At 36.9% G+C, this 22,131-nt stretch overlaps 1 protein-coding gene across 3 annotated transcripts in view; it reads left to right on the forward strand.

Annotated features, from left to right (window-relative positions):
* EZH2 (enhancer of zeste 2 polycomb repressive complex 2 subunit) overlaps positions 1-22,131 on the forward strand; it is a 52,784-nt gene that overhangs the window by 24,100 nt on the left and 6,553 nt on the right. For 2 of the 3 annotated variants that reach the window (XM_054193445.1, XM_054193447.1), the window contains 10 exons: positions 1,154-1,270; positions 2,647-2,767; positions 5,006-5,149; positions 5,685-5,787; positions 6,352-6,515; positions 13,016-13,107; positions 14,077-14,317; positions 14,739-14,908; positions 15,283-15,377; positions 21,218-21,258. In XM_054193445.1, the coding sequence (XP_054049420.1) occupies positions 1,154-1,270; positions 2,647-2,767; positions 5,006-5,149; positions 5,685-5,787; positions 6,352-6,515; positions 13,016-13,107; positions 14,077-14,317; positions 14,739-14,908; positions 15,283-15,377; positions 21,218-21,258 (1,288 nt within the window). The remainder of the gene's footprint in view (positions 1-1,153; positions 1,271-2,646; positions 2,768-5,005; positions 5,150-5,684; positions 5,788-6,351; positions 6,516-13,015; positions 13,108-14,076; positions 14,318-14,738; positions 14,909-15,282; positions 15,378-21,217; positions 21,259-22,131) is intronic. The other variant, XM_054193446.1, reaches the window with a different exon arrangement.

The following is a 22,131-nucleotide window of genomic DNA, read 5'->3' on the forward strand; positions in this document are numbered from 1 at the left end:
GTCTTGAGTCTTGATATACACAGCAGAAATCTAATTTCATTTGCTGCAGATTAAAAAGAAAATAAATAAATCTGGCTTGTGTCATTCTACCGGGGTACTGTCTCTGTATACTGTTTGTTACATTACTTTGTGTATTTCTTTAGAAATGTGAAGCTCTGTTCATCTTTCCCTTCTGGAAAGGAGAAAGATCTTTTGTCTCCACTTCCTTTTTTCCTTTCAGGTAGCTATGATAGCTGTTCTAAACTTTGTTTTACCTACCTCCAAATCCTCTTTGTTGTACTTTCCCTAGCTTTGTATGTTCCTGTCTGCTTTTGTTTGTAACTTTTTTCAGAGTTCTTCATACTGCTGTCCAAGTATTTGAGAAAAGTTGATCTGTGTCTGTTAACTGTTGAATAGATGCAAGAATAACCTTGAAGCTGTCTGTATTTCTATGGCATATTTATCTTTTAGAGGCTACATAAACCTCTGAATCTCAAAAAAAAAGAAAAGAAAGTGCTGTAGCAGAAAAATTCATTGACATGTCCAGAGGTGCATATTAAGAATTAATTTTTATTTTTCCATTGTAAGCAGTGAGCATAATCAAAGGCTTGAGGATAGGATTAAGATAAACAGACAATAGTGGGGAAGCAGGGCAGGAATTAACAAGACGTATGGAGGATTTATTTCCATAAGATGTCTTGCTGGCATTAAAGTAAAAATTTATTTTTTTTAACTAAATAATACATGATTTCTGCAGTGTATTGATCTGAAGCCAGGGGAATTCAGTTGCCTCTCTGATGGCTTGAGTAAATACTCTAACGTCAGCGCAGCAGCAACAGCTACTAAATCTGTTTTGAGATACCAAACATAATTTGTATTGTAGGCTGAATAGTCTGAGTAAAATACTATCACAGCCACTTAATATTAAGTGGGAAAAAACCATCATGATCTATTAGCAAAGGTATTGACATAGAAATAATTCTTGCGTCTTTTTTTTTTTTCCCTGCTAAACCTATTATGCCCTAAAAATCTGATGCATTTTTCAAAGGCTGATACGGCTAATTTTGACAAACACTTTGGATTTTGTACATTGTAGAGTGTTCTTCTGTGATTATTTTTTTTCTTTTTGTTTCTGATGTTGCTATGTCAGTATAACTTCAACCTCTTATTTCAGTGCTCTGTCACCAGTGACATAGATTTTCCAAAGCAAGTCATCCCACTGAAGACTCTCAATGCTGTTGCTTCTGTGCCTATAATGTATTCTTGGTCTCCCCTTCAACAAAATTTTATGGTGAGTTTAAAAAAAGTGCTGGGACGACAAGTGTATGGAGAAAAGGGAGGGGTTAATTTTAGAAATAAACCAGCGAAAATCTGTTGCCAGTTACCCTCCCTATCTTTTTGGTATTGGTAATGAGGCAGTAATAATCAGAAACAGGATCCCTCAAATAAATTTTTTTTAAAAAAGTAACTTTGGTTGCAAACTAAACTTCTGTCCTCAGTGAACCTAAGTATCTCTAAAACCTTGCTGTAAAGAGACCCTAAGTTTATTTAATTCAGGTGATCAATTGTCTTGTATGGCATTTAACAAATAGAGATTTATTTGAAAGCATATAACTAGTGTAATGAGAAAAGAGGGATATGAATGTAAGGCAATCGACAAATGTACCTGTGGCAGAATAGTAATTCTTAAGGAATAAGGAAAACTTAATCCTTAAATTGTCTTCTCACATAATGGTCATTCTTATATAGCAACTGAGGATAGCCTTTTCTTCTGATTAGCTTCACTGTATGCAGAAGCCATAATGTTAGATTTCTGATGTAGGTATTTAACTTATTTGAAAAGCTTAGTTTATTACAAATCTTTGTCACATCATTTTGTATATGATCACCTTTGCTGATTGGTTATTATGATAGTAATCATAGCAAAGTGATTTAAGTAACCAGTTTTATCAGTATATGTACAGAGTTCTTCCACACATTTTTCTACTTGCTTTCAATTTATCAGTGTTTGGATATTTGCACTGGTGCAGAATCATGATCAGCAGGAAAGTTTACATTTATTTTCTTAACAATAGAAGGTTTTTCTGTAGTATTGGAAGATACAAGCTGAGTATCAAGGTCCCTGAATACTACTGATAAAACATGGGAGTATTAATGCATTTAGTCTATATGCAGATAAAAAAAAATACAGTGGAGTTCAGATTAAATTGTGAGGCATGTTTCTGTCCTTGCTGTTTAGGCAACTTGAATTTAGAGTGGTTTTGTATCATATTTTCTTATCTCTGGCAAAGCAATGAAGGGGTGGTTTCCATTGCCTGTTACTGTGGAAGAGAAACAAGGAAGGGAGAATGAACTTATCAAATGCAAGCTTCCCAAAGCTAGGTAGCTCACTGCATTTCAATAGTAGAATCTTTGTGGAAACACTCTGCTAACCTTAATGTTAGGAGCTAGTGTCGGTATCTTGAACCAGTCATCGCTAGTGCCAAAAACTGTTGAACACAGATGAGGGTTTTGTTTTGTCTATCTTGTTAATGGTAAATGTGCTGAAGCAGGGAAGCCAATTAGTTAACTGATAGCTAGACGCTTGCAGATTGTGAAAATAGCAATGCAGAAATGGTCAATTGAAAATGCAATTTAAAATTGTTTGGTTATGACTGTTGTTACTAGGTAGAGGATGAAACTGTTTTACATAACATTCCATATATGGGAGATGAAGTGCTTGACCAGGATGGTACCTTTATTGAAGAACTGATCAAGAACTATGATGGGAAAGTGCATGGAGACAGAGGTGAGCCCAAACACTCAGGTATACTAATCACTTCTTCCTACATAAATAATTGTTGTCAGTGTTGCTTGTTAAGGCCTGATGCTTGATTGTTACAGTAGTATCTCTAGAATCCCTACATTGTCTAAGCATTGGGTATAACAGACTTCCTTAATTAAATATATTGCTTTGCATTTTCGTAAGGCTGCAAAGGGTTATAGTAGTAGTATGGAGAGGTTAAACACATTAACTTTTTCCCTAGACCATGCAGCGATTCGTCATAATGCCTATGTGCAACTTGGACAACTTTAGGCTCAGAGGTTTGGAATGTCCCTATGTGTGTCCTGCCTAGCAGAAAGTTTTAGAAGTATGCAAAATTTTGATAATGACAGCACTCATGAACGTGATTTGATAGAATAATCTCTTGTGGATTTTGTTTTTTGTCTGTTTTTTTTTTTTCTTTAAGGAAATTATTAGCTACGTAAAAACCTCGTATCTATAAGTCAGCTTACGGAGCAAAGCTGTATACTTCTGTTGGTAAACTATATATATGTATTCTTAGGTGCAGTTTACCTGTTATTCTGTGTGGGAGCTGGACTATATGTGATGTCATCTGTCTCTTAGTTTGCTAAAGTCTCAGTGAAGTGCAACCTTTCACTTGCTCTATTTGCTCACTCAGAACTGGCTTATACAAGCTTGAACTTTACAGTTGTAAACGTTTCTCTGACTACTCTGCTTCCTCCTTCACAGAAACGTTACCAACACCCCCTCAAACCCCCAAATGGGGAATAATTTCTTAAAATTGATTGTATTCCTGTTAATGCTGCTGTGACTGAGAAAGAGAACTACATTTTTGAGTGCGTTGTGTGCCACTCATGAATGTTAAGCCTGAGATTCAATAATAAATGCTACTCAGTCCTAAACCAGTCTTGTTAATGTCCTCAGGATAGCTGGTGCCTTTATATTTCATGAGGAATATGAAATATATCATGGGGGTTTGCCTTTGGATATTTTTACAGATGTACTGATTGCTGACATCCTTCTCAGAGAACTGGTTATGTCTAAATGGTGACATTGCTAGTAAATGTCTTCTATTATTGATTTAATCTATTATTAAATGAGTCTAGCTTTAAAATTAATCTTGTTTCACTGTCTTGAGTCCCAAGTTTATGATGGCACTTACTGTTATTATGGGTCCTTCAAAACTACATATTGAAAGTAGAAAGATGGTTTTTTAGTCTCCCAATAACTAATGTTCTTGTGTGACTGTAAGTAAGTGTAAATGCTGTGGGAATCTGTAATCCAGAGGCACTCCCATGTAGGAGTCAGAATTGTAACACTAGCTCTGTAATTGAACTTTTGGGAGAGAAATTCATATACACACAGGTTATTATATTAAGAGTTCTGTTTAACACATCCAAATGAAGTACCTGCCTGCCTTTATTGTCTACATAGCAATAAAACTTAGTTTCCTTCAAGTTATAGTTTGACATCCAACCTCAGTCCAGGTTCAGAGGATGGTGATAAGCGCTGTGGTTCCTACACAGTTCACGGTTATTTTTTGAAAAATAACAGTAGTCTCTGTCAACACTCACTATGATTTTCCTCTCTGCAGAAATGCATTATTGTCTATCTGTGCTGCCCTCTGAATTTCACAGCAGAATATAAGCTAATAAGCAGATATATGCAGCATTGTATCCTTCAGTTTTCTCTTGAAATTTTTGTATATAACTGTATTCTTTTTTTATCGCTTTGTCAGTGGGGTCTATAGTGGGGAAGTAGATGCTATGGAACTACCAACCAAAAGTCTCTCTGGAGATTTCCTAGCTGTCCAAGGATAGCTTCATAAATTGTTAGCGTGCATTTCCAGGCTGGCTTAACCCTACCATGTTGGAATTGGCATTCTGGCATAAAATCTCTTCAATAGTCTAGCTAGTAAGTAGTTTTTTTATCTTCCAAGGAAGAGAGATTTATTTATGTCTACTGGTATGAAGCACAGGGAGTTGGTTAAAAAAAAAAAAAAAAAAAAAAAAATTTCAACAAGTTTCCTTCTCCCCTTTGTGGTTGTCAGTCTAAGAAATAAATACTGAGTATTTTTAACTCTTCTCAGTTCATACATTGAAACTAAGAAGGGAAAAATACAAAATTGTTTTTCATAAATTGCAGCATTTACTATAATTTAATTAAAGTGTAGGGAGGATTAAAAATACTACATATACACCTTGTGCTTTTCTGTTCACTCCCAATTTTGCTGAATTTCAGAATGTGGATTTATCAATGATGAAATATTTGTTGAGCTGGTCAATGCACTTGGTCAATATAGTGATGATGAAGATGATGATGATGGAGATGACAATCCTGATGAAAGAGATGACAAGCAAAAAGATCGGGAAGGTAACAGGATGGGTACGTTTGTCTGCAGACTTCAAAAATTAAGACCAAAAAACCCTTTAATCACTCGATAAATTTGTTCAAACCCTTCTACTTGATAGATTTCAGGTCTGAAGCAGCATCACTTTTTTCATCATTTCCTTTGCCATTTAGTTCAAGAGTTGCACAGAGAATACTACGAAAGGTGCTTTTGCCAATTTTTGTTTATCTGCATACTGACACAGTCAAATGCACCAAAAATCAGTCAGGTATCTGTCTAATAAATGCTTTGGTGCCTCTCAGAAAATGAAATATTCTAAAGTAGGCAGAGTTCTGAATTGCCATCTCCATCTGCTGGTGAAATAATGGTTTCTCCAAATTTTACTAGTAGAGTTCTCTTGGCAGGAGAGATCACTTAATGCAGTTTAAGTTTTCTTTAATTTAGAAATAAAAACCTTTGCTGCTTTTTTTTTTATTGGGACTTTTGGTGAAGTACCCCTTTCTCTGAACACCTTCTTGAAAGCAGCAAAGGAGGTTTGTTTGTTTTCCAAATCTTTTGCTTCCTTGACAGAGAAAGAAAGCCACCCACCTCGGAGATTTCCTTCTGACAAGATATTTGAAGCCATTTCCTCAATGTTTCCAGACAAGGGTACAGCAGAAGAATTGAAAGAGAAGTAAGAATTCCTTAGGATATATTGCTGCGTTGCTTTATGAAACAAAGATTCTTTGACTTTGTTAAATATTTGTTGATTAGGAATAGTCCCCCTTGCAGCTAGGTTCTGTGGCAGTTGTGTAACTTCTGCAGGTGATACTTGAAGGGAATTGGCTGTTCCCACTGAGTCAAACAATATAGAGGTGTTTATTAGCCTTCCTTTCAAACTATTGAAAAGTGAGTGTTTGCATGTGTTTAAAAATCTGTTATTTTTTTGAGGTGGTAAAATAAAAGTTTCCATTTAAAAAGAAAAAACAATCTCCTTTTTGGAGTTAGTAAGAAATATATATGAGGAGATGACAGTCCAGAAAATAAATGCATTCTTTCCTAGCCAATTTTATATTTATATTAATGAGTATGGAATTAATAGCTTATCATGTCACTGACTGATTGACCTTTCTTGCTGGCATATATTTCTTAATTTATTTTTTTTTTAATTTGTCACTGAAAATGCAGAGTTATACTGGAATCAAAAATTACTTTTTTTTTTAATTATACTGAATAAATAATTTCTATTTCTTTTAAGATACAAAGAACTCACTGAGCAGCAGCTTCCTGGAGCTCTTCCTCCTGAATGCACACCAAACATAGATGGACCAAACGCTAAATCTGTTCAGAGGGAGCAAAGCCTGCACTCTTTTCACACGCTCTTCTGTAGACGCTGTTTTAAATATGATTGCTTCTTACATCGTAAGTACAATTATAGTGCACTTGTATGTCTCTTATTTTTTGCAAGTCAGGAAACTTAAAGTACCATAAGATGCAATACAGAAGGAAGGAAAGAGAAGATAAAATAAAGCAGTAATATTGCTAGAGTTTGCAAAAACAACTTGTTCATGTTGACGTCATTTTGCAGTGAAAACTGTACCTCAAAAAACTGAATGCATCTGTTTGGGGTAGTTTGTTATCCTTTTTGCATTTAGGAGTTCATATAGAATTCCTGGCTTGGACCAACCTATAACGTTACTTCTCTTTATATAGTCTTCAAGAAGACTACATTGTTTTCTACTACTGTTTCTGGGCTACAATTTCTCAGTTTGTGCATAGAGAATGGAATATATTTCTCCATAAATACCTGGTTATTCATCAGACTTGCTTCATCTTCCAGCAGGGAGAATGAATATCCATGAACAGTTTTTATCTTTTATTCTGTCGGGTTACTTTCTAGACACTTTACTTGTACCTGATCATTTGAAGAATTGTTTCAGACAGTTGAGTTTTAGAAATTGTGATATCCTTTCCACTGAATTGCTTTCAGGTTGCCACATTCTTTTGGGGGAAGGATTTAATAACAGTGTCAGCAATGATGTTTCCATTTGCAAAGTGGAAAGAATAAGAGAGATTCTGAAGTGCTACTTGAGACAATTCTTTCTCAGAGAACTGAGTCAAATGTGAAGGGGAACCTAACAGTCAGATATGAAGTGGTTTCAACTTGTAGTTGAATGCTACGATGCCCTCTATTTCAAATTAATTTTCTCTTTTGACTTAACCGTTCATTTGCATGTTTCACTGTGAGTGTGCATGCATGTTCATTTGGAAATCTTTGTGCTTTTGTCAGCAGCTCCTCATCCAGCACACATGCAATCTGCCTGTATTTGTACTTCACACTGAAGGCTTTACACAGTGCTGCTGCTTTTTAGTATCCCTTAATTGCCTTTCAGTTTGAGGAGGAACTGGAGTTCAGATGGCGGGGGGTGGGGTTGGGAGAAAGCTTTTCCTTTTCCTAGTTTCTTAGTATTTGTGGCTTTTGGAGTTATGTCTGTTAGTTTCACTTTCTCCTTGCATTCTATTGGCAGGCCTTGCTTGAAAATGCAAAGAAAGAAGCTCTTACTTCTGAATAATGTTTAAGAACAGTCAGTAGGTTTCTGGAGGTATAGCTGCTGCCTTGTCCAGCAAGCTTCAATGAGGCATGTTCTGTGAAGCTGTAGGTTTTGTTTTAGAAGTTGCCTGGATGACTCATTACAAGAAGTGCTGTGTGCAGCCTTAGTCTGTAGGACAGGGAAGTGAAGCTGTATGCTACCTCTTGGCAAATCCTTTCGTCTGGCAGTGGTTTTACGAGTTCTTGACACTCTCAATAGTCTAGCAGGGAGATTGAGTGCCAGTCTAGTTTTACTTCTTCAGAAGAATTTTGGTTTTTTTGGTCAACAAGAAAGCATTGTCCAGACAGAGTGAGAACAAACTTTTTCCAGTAGCATCCCAGAAGATTTTAGGTACTTCTGCAGCAGTGGTTTTAGGCTATTTTTCTCACTAATGTTATAAACTTGTAGGAGTTTTCCAGTGAAGATACGGGCTCCTCTAAAATACACATATATTTGATTACTTATGTAGTTTATATAGATTTGCCTTTCACAGTCATTTTTGCAAATTGTTAGAAGTAGAATTGAAAGGATCCACAGACCACATTTTGGTACCTACTAACTCTGGGAAGCCTGATATTACCAGTCCACAGTTTTGAGGCATCAACTCTGTGAGACTTCTTTTCTTTTAGTGCTGTGAAGAACAGGTTCATAGTGTTGTTCATTTTGACATGTTCTTTAGTGCCAGATTCAGACAATGACAAAGTCATGTCACTGATCGGCTGAAGGACCTCAGTTCTCACAGTAGCAGCATCCTTTAAGCTGAAAGCGTTGTGCCCCCTTTTTCTGTGTTCCAAACCTTCAGATGGGAGACAAAGTGTTTATGCTAAAAGATTGCCTAAGTTCTTGTTGCTGGTGATTTTTGATAAGACCCTTAAACAAGTCAGTATTCTTTCCGAAGTGGAGTATGTCCGAGGCTTCGTTTTAAACCATACCTCAGACTTAAAAGGGCCCAAACTTTAAGTCATCTCTTCAGGTTTTCAGGGATGTAGTAGAAAGAAGGAAGAGTAACACTTCCACTGTGGAGGCATTCAAGACGTAGCTTTGTGTCAAGATGGAGTGTGAAATTACCGGTTATGATAATGCTCTTCATGACAGCTTATGCAGCACATGCATTGTCATATGCATGCGATAAACGTGTATTTGATACTTGATTGTTGCAAAGAGATCTCTTGAAGCTTGATTTACACATTCACTATGTAGCCTCCAGACTAGATGCTGAACGTAGTAAACTGATGCTTCAGTCACCATTTTCTGAAGACATACCCAAATCCTACTTCTACAGTGACTGGTCACTGCTTTGGATGCGTTGCTTCCTTCTGCTTTTGTCTGTAATAACAACAAAGAAAGAGGATTGTTTTCTGTCTGTGTGTTTGTCTGTCTGCGTGTCTGTCTAGAGCTAGGAATTTATTTGTTAAAAACTGAGAGTCAGTTGTATGATCTGTTTGCTTTCTGTGAAATTTTAAGACTGTTGGTCTAAATCCACCAGATTGATTGCTGGGGATAAGTAACTCATCAAAAAAAGACTACTGCGGTTATTGGAAGGCTGCACTAGCAGTGTATCTGCAACAATTTAACTTTTTAAAAAAGTTAATAACATTTCACCCTAATCAGTTGCCCTTGTGTTCTGCTTCTTGCAATTGCCAAGCACTACAGGATGATGTCCTGGCTTCCGCAGATGGTGTTTTTGATGAATTACTTTGGTAACATGGTGGGGTACAGTGATCAGTTTTGTACTTTGAAAGGTGCAAGTATCCGGAGAAGGCATAGAGAATTAAAAAAAATACAGGAATTCTATTAGGTCTGGTTTTGATTTTTATAATTCCCCCTCTTAGATTCCTTTTTTGTTAAGATTAGCCTTATTTTAAGGAGTTTCAAATCTTTGTTCTAGAACATCTGGGTTAAATACTGGAAAAGTTATCATTAGATTTTTAACATGTCAAGTCCCCTTGACAACCTGGCAATCCCTTTATGTGCAGGTGATGACATTACTGAAAAAACTTGTGTACCGACTTCATTTGCTGACAGCAAGGATTTATGCCTAAATGTCTGGACTAACAAAGAATTTAGAAGAAGGAAAAATATCAGGTAGGGAGAATTTCCCAAATAGCTTGACTGTGAAGCAAATGTACATTTCAGGCTAAACTGTTGCCTGTGTACTTTCACATTATGAAAAATATGAGAATCGAGCCCATTGGGGATGAGACAGGTAATACATATCAAAGAAAGAAAACATGCTCAGTGAAGCAGTTTTAGAATGACTTCCTTAAGGGAATTATTGAAAAAATACATAGTTTAGTTATTTAGGAAATTCTACAAAGTCTTCTTTGATTTTTTTTTTTTTTTTAAAATTACTACTGATATTTGCAAGATTCATAATACAGCTATACAAACAGTTTTATTCTTGTACTCAGTCCTTTCTTTGTAACAAGCCTCCCCAAAAAAACACCTCGCAACAGCGGTGGTAGATTCTGACTATAGTATAGTTGTCAGTACTATACCATGTTGAGTGTTTTTGAAATAGTGGAATGCAAGATACAATTCTAATAGTAAATATCAGATATAGCATGTTCTGGAGGTCTTACTGGTTTAAAAAGTCAAACATTGGTTTGTTTCACTGAATTACAAACTAAACATTTCTTCATTGTTTAAAGGAAAACAATTTGTTAAAAAATAAATGCTCATTTTAGGAACTCACAGAAATGAACTTATAAGAGAAACACTTGCATCTGCAAGTGACATATGAAAAGAATAGTTTTGATTTCTGTGCATGACAGCAGTCTATGGATCATGGCTTGCAAATGTTTTACTGTCCTTTTGCATTGTTGCAAAATTATTTTCCTTGTGGTATAAAGAGAGGGTAAAACAGTTATGTGGAAAAAAAAAAAACCAAACAACCCAAACCCAAAAACCCTAAACCCTGAATTAATGAAATTGTATACTGTGCAAATTTAAAGATTCGATGTTGAAAAATGTGGGTACCTCCCCCCCTGACTTTTGGGTGGTGGGCTCCCATCATCTCATCGTTTCTTAAAAGCTGGAAAAAAGTGGAATAACTTGGCGTTACTGGCATTAAATTGTGAGTTTCTTTGTTATTTAAGGTATTTTACCTACAGAATGTATGAACACTTCAAGGACATGTGAAACATGAGAACTGAAATACTGCATAAAAGCTTTTAACTGGAATGTGAGGGAAGGAGGAGTGCCAATAGCAACCACATGCATAAATTACATTCCTATGCTTGCTTGTAAATAATTTTTACATATCTATATGTCTATATGTGGAAAATTGAAGCTTTTTTGTCTTTCCAGATTTATAAAATGTAATATATTTCTCTGTAGGAAGTGATGCAATATTTAATTAGTTATACTTTTATATTGTATATACCTTTTTAAGAAAGCCTTGGAAGAATACACTGCTTACCTGAGGTTCCCATGTGCTGCTGTCATTAATGTAGGCATAACATTATAGAATTTATGATTTGCTTTGCAGCATCTTCCCTTATGGGAGGGGAGCATGAAGTGATGGTTCCAAGGAGGAGTGGTTTCATCAGAGAAGCTCTTTTAAGAAGAGCTCACTGCCACTGGTCACCCTCCCCACTGGTTCCAGAACAAGTGCTTGTGGACCTATGCTGCAAATCAGATCACTGAAATGAGATTTGCTTTTAAAAACTTTGTCTATGAAAACATGTGTGAGCTCTGCCCACATTCTTTAAAAGGGAAGGAAATGCATTTATAGTCAGTATTGAAAGTGTAGTGGACTATTATACAGAGAAGCCTTGTGCACAATCTAGGAAAAGTAGTAGGAAAGCCTATGGTAGTGGCTTATTGAAGGAGAAGGATGTGTGTGGTGTTGGTATGGAACAGCCCTTACGGATTAATATGGGTAATAGGGGAGGGATTTCTTCCTTCAGTTTGAACGTTAGCGCTTTTTATTCACTGACCATTGAAAAACTTAACTGTAACTAACTGCAGCTGTGGTAAAACTGCAGCATAAGTGATTTTTTACAGTGCTTGGAAATCATGCATTTTCAGACAGGCCTTTTGGAGGCCTTCAGGAGCATTAGGAAACAGACAGCTATCACGGAGTAGTGTCTCTCTCTCTCTTTTTTTTTTTTTTTTTTTTTTTAAAAAAAAAAAACCAAAACCAAACACATTCTCCATTTTTGTTCCTTGCAGTTGTGTATGCCACTGTTGGCACATTTTTGGGGAAAAAATATTTATTGATATCTATCTATATATATGAAAAAAAAAAAATTTGTTCCTTGAGCATGGAGGGTTTTTTTAAAAAAAGAGAATTGCAGAAAACTAAGGATGATATTTCAGAAAGTTCTGAATATAATTTGGGAGCATGAGTATATGAGTTCTGGTGAGAGTCTAGCTGCAGGTCTTCCAGGCTTCAGTTAGGTAAGAGATAAGGAAGAGTTCCCAAGACTTACAGTAAAATGAGGAAAGTCAGTCTCTCTGAAAACATCCTGGCGGGAGGCAGGGATTGCACGGGGAGGGGAGAAAGCTGGTAGAGATGAGCTCTGGCAAAGGGAATGGGTAGGAAACTCTACCATGCTTTTATAAAGGTGCTCATGTTGCATCTGTAACGTACCCAGTTCTGCTCCATTCTGAGACACCATTCTGCAACTTACACAGAGCTATACAGAGTCCATCAGATACATGATCAGACACTTCTCTGCAACTTGCAGACTTAACTGTGGTTGTTTTGATCCATAGTGACTGTGTGATGCTAACTTATTTTTACCCTGCAGCTGGGATATAGGAACTCTTATCAGCTGTCAGTTTAGTTGGAATTCTGATAAACTAATAGAGTAAAAATGCTTATGTGTCCTTCTCGCTAACAAAAAAGAAAAAGTGGGTCCACTACCTTTCCAAACTGTGTGGGGTTGGATTTTTTGACAAGACAGAAATTGAACACCTGAATCTTCTGGATTGAGAGATGATCATGCATTAATAGGAGAAGCCCTGAACAATTCTGTTTAACATCGTAACCGAAGTAACGTCTGTTACGTTTGTTGGGAAGGGAGATATAGCAAGTCTTCCTTGACACATGAAACAAATGTGATGATTCTCTTCACTGACGTAAACAGGCATATGAGAAACTTATCCATGTGCTGTCTCTGTATTTAAGTGGTAAGTCAAATGTCACTAGATGGATTTTTTTTTTGTGTGTGTGGTTTTTTTTCCATTTATTCTGGTTTCCTTTTCTATTCTGATTTTAGTAAAGTCTTGGTAAACCTTGTGTTTCAAATACTGTTTGAGGTTAGATATTTAATGTATTATTTTTATATTAAAACTTACAAATGTGGTATTTTGCTTCAACAGCATTCCATGCAACTCCTAATACTTATAAAAGAAAGAATACAGAAACAGCATTAGATAATAAGCCTTGTGGACCTCACTGTTATCAACATCTGGTAAGATAATTTTGTATGTTAGAATTCACTAAGTACTAGTGCTAGCTGCAGCATAGCAAGCTAGACTTAATGTAAGGATGTGCTGTATCAATGATAGTGCATATACTTGTGGGCCATCTGCAGTCAAGTCAGTTTATGTGAAAGAGAAGAGTTAACTTCCAATTGTCAATTGAAAGGCTAAGTAGCAATAATTTTTAGCTCTATTAGATGTAGCCTGAGATACTTGTAGGGAAGAAAGATTATTACCTTCTAATAATGTGTTGCTGCTAGTGTGTCCAATCTAGTCGAAGAACTGGGTCTTACAGACTTAGCTCTCTTGGAAGTTATATCACAACTAAAAACTATAGAGGTTTTTTTAGTTTGCTGAAGGCAGATTCCATCCTGTGTTTGTGCGCTTAAGAAACAACAGGATGGAAATTAATAAAGTGAAATCCTTAGTAATATAACTTCAAATCTCTCTCATACTTCCCCTGAATTTTTTAGTATGAGAAACCACGTAATTTTCCAATCTAAAAGCTTGCTGCGTATTATCGTGCCACTTTCCACTAGAAAACAAATTACAGTGACAGCATTTTAAAAAACGCAGAATGCATATTGTTTAAGTGCCACGTACAAGAAGAGTTCTTGTATTTTGAAGGGTATTCTTCATGGGAGATTCTCATTTTTTGTGTCATCTAGGAAAATGGAAATTTACTGCTGAATTATTTTTCACTTGGCAGCCAAAATGAAAGTGGAACTGAAATACTGACATAAGTACTTTGTAAATGTAGATTTTTTCCCTGATAGCATGAAAAGTATTCATGTTCACGGTTAGAGTACATTTAACTGGATTTGTGTGTACGTGATTAATTTGTAGAATATTGTGAAGTTATACGGTATGCAAGTAGAACATGTTCTCCCCCAGTCTCTGACCATAGGTAAAAACATTTTTTAATTCTTTTACTGAAATTTTAATATTTCTGTGTTTAGGAAGGTGCAAAGGAGTTTGCAGCTGCCTTGACTGCTGAGCGTATAAAGACACCACCAAAGCGCCCAGGTGGCCGCCGAAGGGGAAGACTTCCAAACAACACCAGCAGACCCAGCACGCCAACAATAAATGTATTGGAATCAAAGGACACGGATAGTGATAGAGAAGCTGGAACTGAAACTGGAGGAGAAAACAATGATAAAGAAGAAGAAGAAAAGAAAGATGAAACATCCAGTTCCTCTGGTAAGGCTAGTCAATGCTTCTTTATTCAATTAGCTGCAGTGCTTGAGAGGATAAAAAAAAACCAACAAGTTGAGCCACACGGTCCAAGAAACCACGTATCTTGAGCGTATGGAACTGAGTGAAAAGACAGAGTAATAATATGAGTGTTATCAAATAGAACCCTCTAAGAAAATTTTCAGATTGTCTCAATTTATGTGTAGCGGTGAGATTGTGTAATTTCAATAGCTACTGTTACCTGATTTTTAGCTTCTTTAAGAGGTATGTGAAAAGTGCTCTTTTGTTGTGGCACTTAGATTAGGAAACAACAACAAAAACCTGGGGTATTTTTAGCTACAGGTAATAATTTGATGTTTTTAAGGGCTGTGTAAAATTTTGGAAACATAGCCTTACATTGACCTGTTCTCTCAATTATTTATTACAGAAGCAAATTCTAGGTGTCAAACACCGATAAAGATGAAGCCAAATATTGAGCCTCCGGAGAATGTAGAATGGAGTGGTGCAGAAGCCTCAATGTTTAGAGTTCTTATTGGCACCTACTATGACAACTTTTGTGCAATTGCCAGACTGATTGGGACCAAAACGTGCAGGCAGGTAAGAAGGGAAACTACTTACTAAGGATGGTAGCGTTTTACTTTTAAAACTGAAGTATAGAAGTACTAGTATTGATTACTAAAAGAGAAAATTAATTAATTTTCTTGGTTTTCCCAAGAATGTTATGATCCAGAATTCATGCCACAAATATATAAAGTTAGTTTTAAAAAAATGTTTTTTAAATTAAATTTACAGGAGGTTTAAATTAGACTATCTGTTCTTAAATGACAGAAATAATCAACTTTAAATGTATTGAAAAGAGGCTATGACTGGATATAATCTGTAAGTTGGAGGAAATCATACTAACTTAGAAAATGAGCAACTTTCTACTAGTGAGAGATTTATCGTGGATGTATTATGGTATCTCTTGTTAGGTGTATGAGTTTAGAGTAAAGGAATCTAGTATTATTGCTCCAGTCCCTGCTGAAGATGTTGATACTCCTCCCAGAAAGAAGAAAAGGAAACACAGGTAAATCTGTTACTAAATAACCTTAGCATAATGATAAATTTGAGGTACGGGGGATCCGAACAGAAAGTATCTTGGAAGAAAAGTCATGCAACTCTTCTCCTTTTGCTTCCAAAACCAAAGTTTGCAGCAATAAAACAAAATGGTGTTTTGATTTCAGACAAAAGTCTTACTGCATTGGCAAGTATAACCTTCCACTTCTCTTCCCCTCTCCCTTCTTCTTAACCTCTTTAACAGCCAGGTTCTTGTTACCAGGTTTTTGTAGGTGTGTTGCTGCAAGTAGTCAAACTAGTTTAGACTAGAAATACTCTACAGTTTAATGTTCAAGATATTGTGGTATAGTTTTGTTTGCAGCAATAAATATTAAATTTACAAGCATTATAATGGGGTTCAATAATAATTATATAGTATTTTGTAAATTAAAACTCACGGGGTTTTTATGGTGAAGTGTATTCCATTAAGATTCAGATGATCAGTAAGCAAAAGTGTTGTAGCAAACTGTAGGATTGCCTTTTTTGTTTCTTAAGAGAAAGTATTCCTTTGTAGCCACCCCGGTTTCATTATCAACTAGAACTTCAACTAAAGAACCAGGTTAACAAGTTATTATTTGAAGTGAAGCTGCGATGAAGAACAAAATCAAGCTTTTTACTGGAGCCACAAAGATCATCTGAAACAATTTCTGTTGAAATTGTAAACTTGGTGGCTTCTATCTGTCAGTGAAATGATTTTTTTCTTTGGGAATCCTGAGGTCTGAAAATGCAGTTCTGCATTGGTTAGTTTTATTCTCGGGGGTACGAATCTAGGAGGTAAAAAGCCAACTGGAAATTAGCAAGAACATTTCTTTCTGCAAGCAATAAGTACGCCTTTTTCTGTAAAGCTTCCTATTTCTCCCTTTAACTTTCCTTATTTACCCCCAAGTTTGTTCTTCCAGTTCTTCTGCTGTCAATTCTTCTTGCTTCTGTCTTAGCTTGTTTAAGTATATTTATTATTTCCAGGCTTAGTGAAATTCCTGATGCTGGCTTGAAGATACTGTTGACGTGGAGTAGAACATTTCTGCTTTGTAGCATACAGGCAGCCAATGTGAGCTAGGAAAAGACTCAGCATCTGGAGGAGATTCTGTTCTCAGCAAACACTATTGATTTAATGCTCTTGGGGAAGTTTTCAGGATTTTGGGCACTTGGTGGATTTGGCTGTTTAAATCTGGAGTTATTAGCCATAGTGCAAATTTGGAATATGCAGTTGGGATTAGCTTGCTTTCTGATTTGTTCAACCTGCTATAAAAATGGTGCCACTACATCTGTTTGAAAAGAGCAACTAAAAGGCTCAAAGGTATTTTGAAGCTGAAATGGATTGTATGGTTACCAGGTTGAGATTGTTTTGGAGGAATTTTGAGACTTTTTTTGGTTTGGGTTTTTTTCCGAATAAATAAAAGTACATGCCACTACATGGGTTTTCTTGATGTTATTTTGTTCTTATTAGTTGCCAATACAAAAACTTATCTGGTAGCAATTTAGTTTTGAAATGCCTTTGAGTTCTTTTAATTCTCATTGAAGGAAGGAGATAAGAATATGTGGCAATCAAACTGTCTACATTCTTCTATGTGCAGTAGTCTTTTAAGAAAGGAAAATCTTTCAGCACACCTACTGTAATCTGAGCACTCCCTAAAGATGTCACACAACTAGCAATCGGGAAAACCATCTGGAATTCTTTCTCTGTTTCTTACATTTCTTTGAGTTGAGTTTACTCGCTCCTAGAGTAAATTCAATCTTAGAGCCAGAAAGGCTCTTCTGTCCTGTTTGCGCTTTTCTGTTGCAAGGGACTTACTGGTCTGCAGGTTTTCCATGTAGACATGTGGTAGACAGCCTTTGAGCAAACGCAGCATTTGCCAAAGAGAAAAACAGCAGTAGAATGATGCTTTTAATGGCCTCTTGTAACTGATTTGATAGCAGATTTTCTTACAAGGCTTCGCCTATTTCCCATGCGATCTTGGTGCCTGTATAGGCATACTGAGCAACTAGCTGGCAAACTACCCTCTTGGGTAGTAAAAGATACTCTATCCCTCCTTCCAGTGTCATTTTTGTTAGATAGCCATAATAAAGCTGATCGATAAGAGGAGAAGACTTTTTATATAGTTGTTTTTTGGAGAGCCCGTGTGAGAGTCTGTCCTATGTATCGGAGACCAACCTGACAGTCTGTGAAAACTCAGCTTTGCTGGAGGAGTAAGTACTTTGCATAGAAGCCAGTAGAAAAATCTGAACCAAGAAAGAATTCAGAAAAGCATGAGCATGTGCTGGAGGGAGAGTACCTCAGTACTGTTTGTTCTCTTATGTGTATATTTTTCTTCGATTGCTGGGAGCTGTATTGTAATTGCTTTACCTAGTCAGCACTTCTTCCTCCAGGTTGACGTAAGGATCTGTTATTGATTGTAGGGCCATGTAATGCTGCTGCTTGATTATTTTTGTTTTCTTCCCCTCTCTCAGTCTCTATTTGGATGCGAGTTTACTTAGTAAACCTTATTTGAAAGTGTTCACTGTATATGTTTGAATAGCTTATGTGGTTCTGCCTGGGGTTCAAGGTGCCTTTTTATAGTCACTGTTATCAGGCAAAAGGTGCAGCTGAGGCATTGGTGCTGATATTCTTATGTGCCACCAGGCTGGAAGGCTGAGTCTTAGAGTTGCCGGGAGGTTGTGGATAAGATATGATTTAGGAGACTGAAAAGAAGTCTTCGAGTGATGCCAGAAAATCAATCACTACAGACTTAACTACACATATTGACATAATTAGCATGTATTTTGAATTTTCAGTGCTATTTCGGGTAGCAGAGTATCCCTGTGCAGAGAAAGAAATGCTAGTGTAGCTTCTTCCAAAGCTACCGCCTGATTAGCTGATACCAGTGCCCCCTAAAAACACTGGCAAGATCTAGTAGGTTGTTACCAGAGAACAGCAGTATTTTTGACAAGCTTCTGTCATAATACTTCTGGAAACACTTGTTTTCTAAGCTGGCTATCCTGCAGATGTCAGTAACCAGATGTACAAATCCACCTGCTTGCTTGGAAATTTGCCACCAAGTTTCCAGTTTGTTTTGGTTTTGTTTTATTTTTTTTTTTCTGAAGCTTGAGTTGCTTTCTCGACTTTCTGTCTTTTCTTTGCCTTTGCTTCCTGATGCATGGGACTAGATCTTGCCTTTTATATCTGGTTGAGATAGCAGATTATAGGGCAGATAGATAAATTAGTCCACCTTTAGTATGGTATTCATTCAGGCTTCAGCTTTGTGCACTGATCAGGGGAACTTGCAGTACTTCCTGGCAGTTTTTGAAAGTTACAAGCCAATGAATGTACTACTTGATTGTGTTAATCAAACCTCCTATCAAATTGGTCAGTGTTGGCAGCTTACTTTGTGTTGTCTTCTGTCATTCCCCACAATTTATGCTCATAGTGTTTGTCTCCAGCTTCCTTCTTGCTAGGCTCTCTTCCTCCTGTGACACCAATTTCTTACAAGAGTGGCTAAGCTGATGCCTTTCCCATTGTGACTGCCATATTTAATTTTCTATCCATTTTGAGTTGTTAGCATTAATGCTTTGTTGATGGTGGCAATCATCTCTGTCGTATTCAGGCAACCTTGTCCATAGAGTTTATAGTTTCTGATAGAATCCAAAAAGTGTCAGGTGGCAACTAGTCAGCAAGTGGCATTTTAGTTTTAAAGTATTAGGGTAGTGCTTACCGAAAAAGTTTCATACTAATTACTAACGAAATGGTGTTTAAGAAGTCTATCCACAGAAAGCTTTTAAGGGTTTGGTATGCTAGTAGGCCCTTGTTATCTTGGGCTGAGAGACAAGCTTCTGTGAAAGAATTGTTCAAAAATACGGTGTATATATTACGTTTGCTGAATACCAGCCAGACAAAAAAGAAAAGTAGTTTGATGTGCATTAGAAGTAAGTCAAAATTGCAGTCCTTCTTTCAATTTTATAATTGGCAACAATTTAAAAAGGCAACTGTCTTCTTACAAAGAGTCAACATCTCATAATTCATAAATTTATGTTGGTAGCCTTTTTATTGTAGAGCGAGTCACTCTTAATAGGAATGTCATCTATTTATTACAGTGCTCTGTAACGCTGATAGTCTTTGGGTTTGTTCCCTCCCCTCAACCTCAGTTACTTGGACAAGTCTGCCTCTGTGGGTTTCTAACTTGTATGGGTTCCTTCATATGCTTGTAAAAAAGCTGACAGTTGAGCACTTCACATCAATTCTAACGGTAAACCTTTGAAAGGACGATTGCATAGAGAATCTTCTTTACTGAAAGCTGGAGGTGGTGGGGGGGTGGGCAGCACACCATTTGATTAAAGTTGAAATTGATATCATGCTTTTCTGAAAGAAGTAGCAGCTGAAAAGTCCAGCAAGTATTTTTCCAGAGTGCAAACTTATGAGTGTTGCATTTACTGAAAGGCAGAATAGCTTTTTGAGTGTTCTGTGCTGGGGATTTTTGAGTACATGTGTTCACAAGTATTTTGGACTGCTGAGTAAGTCTGCACAGAAAGTGAGGTTGCTAGGTGCAACTAGCAGTGTATTATTTGGCCAGGGAATGAGGCTTCTTAATATTCTCTTAATGTTGCTATATGACATAATAAGAAAGTGCAAGAAGTATAAACTTTGAAAAGCCTTAATCTAAATTATTTATCGTATTTGTTCACTGAAATTCAAGTGCTAACTAAAGTGCATAGAATTGAAGAAAAACTAAAAACATTGATTTCTCCTTTAATGTTAAGGCTACTGAAATTTAAGTCTGATTTTCCTTTTGGTACCTAAGGTCTGGACAGGTGGTTTTGCTCAAATGTGGCTGACAGCTATTCATGGAATAGTAGACATTTCATACCCAAAGAGCTTGTAATCTGAAATGGATACAAAATAAAAAGGCTAATTGTAACTTGCAAGAACTTTAAAGTATAGTGAGTTATGTTATGATAACCAAAAGCATGTTATTCTTAAAAAAAAAAAAAAAAAAAAAAACAAACCAAAAAAACCCCCCAAAACAAAAAAACAAAAAAAAAAAAACCAACAAAACTTTAAAAAACCACTACGCAACAAAAACACCACTTCTTGCAAAGGGGATGCTTAGCTAAGCTAATGGAGACAGAGGACATTGAAGACAAACTGTAGGGATGTAAGAGAAAGGTGTATGGAGTTTGAAGTAGAAGGGAAAAGGCTTAGCACAGTACCACCAGTCAGAACAAAACTGTCTGTCCAAGCAGAAGAAATACTGAGATCGCCTCAGTGTGGCTGTGCCAGACAGAAGCGGTCTCCTGTTGCCATATACTTGGAGCTCAGCAGAGGAAGGGTAATACCTGGCTGTGAACTGTAGGAGACCACCAGTGTGGTGCTGGGGCCAAGTCCTGTGAAGCAAACAGCTGACAGACCTTCGCTCCCCTATTTAGGCATGTCCCTCCATATCTGCAATTCTGTATCCTTCCTTCTGCTGCTTCTGCCTGCTGGAAGCAGCTCCAGCAGCCTCCTATTTGCAGGTTTCCCTTCAAGGCCATCTGAATTTAATCATCTCTGTAGCCTGGGCTGGGTGGGGGCTGCTCATCCGTACAATCCTGGGACCAGAGAATGGTGTGGGGAGGGGGAGGGAGCAGCCTGCAGAACGTCTGTCTTGTCAGGTCCAAGAGACTGGGACAGGATGGTTCTGCTGCATCCACTTCCGACTTGTGTGCCGTTAACAGGTGTTCATGTTACCAGAAACTTTCCCATTTTAAGTCAAGTGTGGGTGCAAGACACAGCTACCTTTCCCAGCCCACTGCAGGAGGAGTTCCTGTCAACCTTCTTGTGTTTGTTTTGTGTTTTTGCAGGTTGTGGGCTGCTCATTGCAGAAAGATACAGCTGAAAAAGGGTTAGCATCTTTCCATTCAATTTATGTCCTGAACTTTTAAGATCCTACTATTGCTTCTTTGATTTTGTTTTTTTGGGGTTTGGGTTGGGTTTTCTTTTTTTAATGTTAGGCCATTATGTACATTCCATGGGGAGCTAGAGATTATAGGGGGAATGAAAAGAAAAAAAGTAAGCTCTTATTACGGATATCGTAGGGACAAGAGGTACTGTTTGGTTTATGTAACTGGAAGAGCTCTGTATGATTCAATAAAAAGGGAAGGAGGCTGAATTTACAGTCTTTTCAGTATGGCCTCATTGAAGCACAGATAAAAACAGTATTAACAATAGGAGCTGTGGTAAAAAGCAGCAATTGGGTTTCTTTTAAAACAACTTATTTTAGTAGTTGTCTGTAAATTTCTTGAGAGTGGTTGGGACTTCTAGCAAAGTAAATAATTGATCAGTTTGTTTCTCTTACCTTTTTGGTTGCTGATTGCTAACCTGAGCATTTTTATGAATACATGCAAACCCAACACAAGCCCAGGAGTATTAACAGCAAATGCAATTTATATAGCACAAAATTCTCCTAGCTGCTCTATAGGTAAAGCTCTAGCCTTGTCCCTGATAGTCCCTCCTTGACTCTAAGATGTCAGCATTCTCTGTACTGGAAAATTGATTTAGGAAAGCACAGTGGTATAATGACCAGGTATTGTTTTGCCAGCGCATCTGTTTGAAAGTTGACTGTTGCTCCAGAGCAAAAAATACTTTGGGTATTTGAGCAAATTTACTTTGCTGAACAATATCAGTGTTATTCTACAACGTGTTCATATAGGAAATTATACCATTGTAGTTTTGTTTTTCAGTTTTCCACAGTAAACAGTTTTCAGCTCTGAATACT

This window comes from Rissa tridactyla, chromosome 2 (assembly GCF_028500815.1).
Source record: "Rissa tridactyla isolate bRisTri1 chromosome 2, bRisTri1.patW.cur.20221130, whole genome shotgun sequence".
In the NCBI taxonomy this organism is placed as follows: Eukaryota; Metazoa; Chordata; class Aves; order Charadriiformes; family Laridae; genus Rissa; species Rissa tridactyla.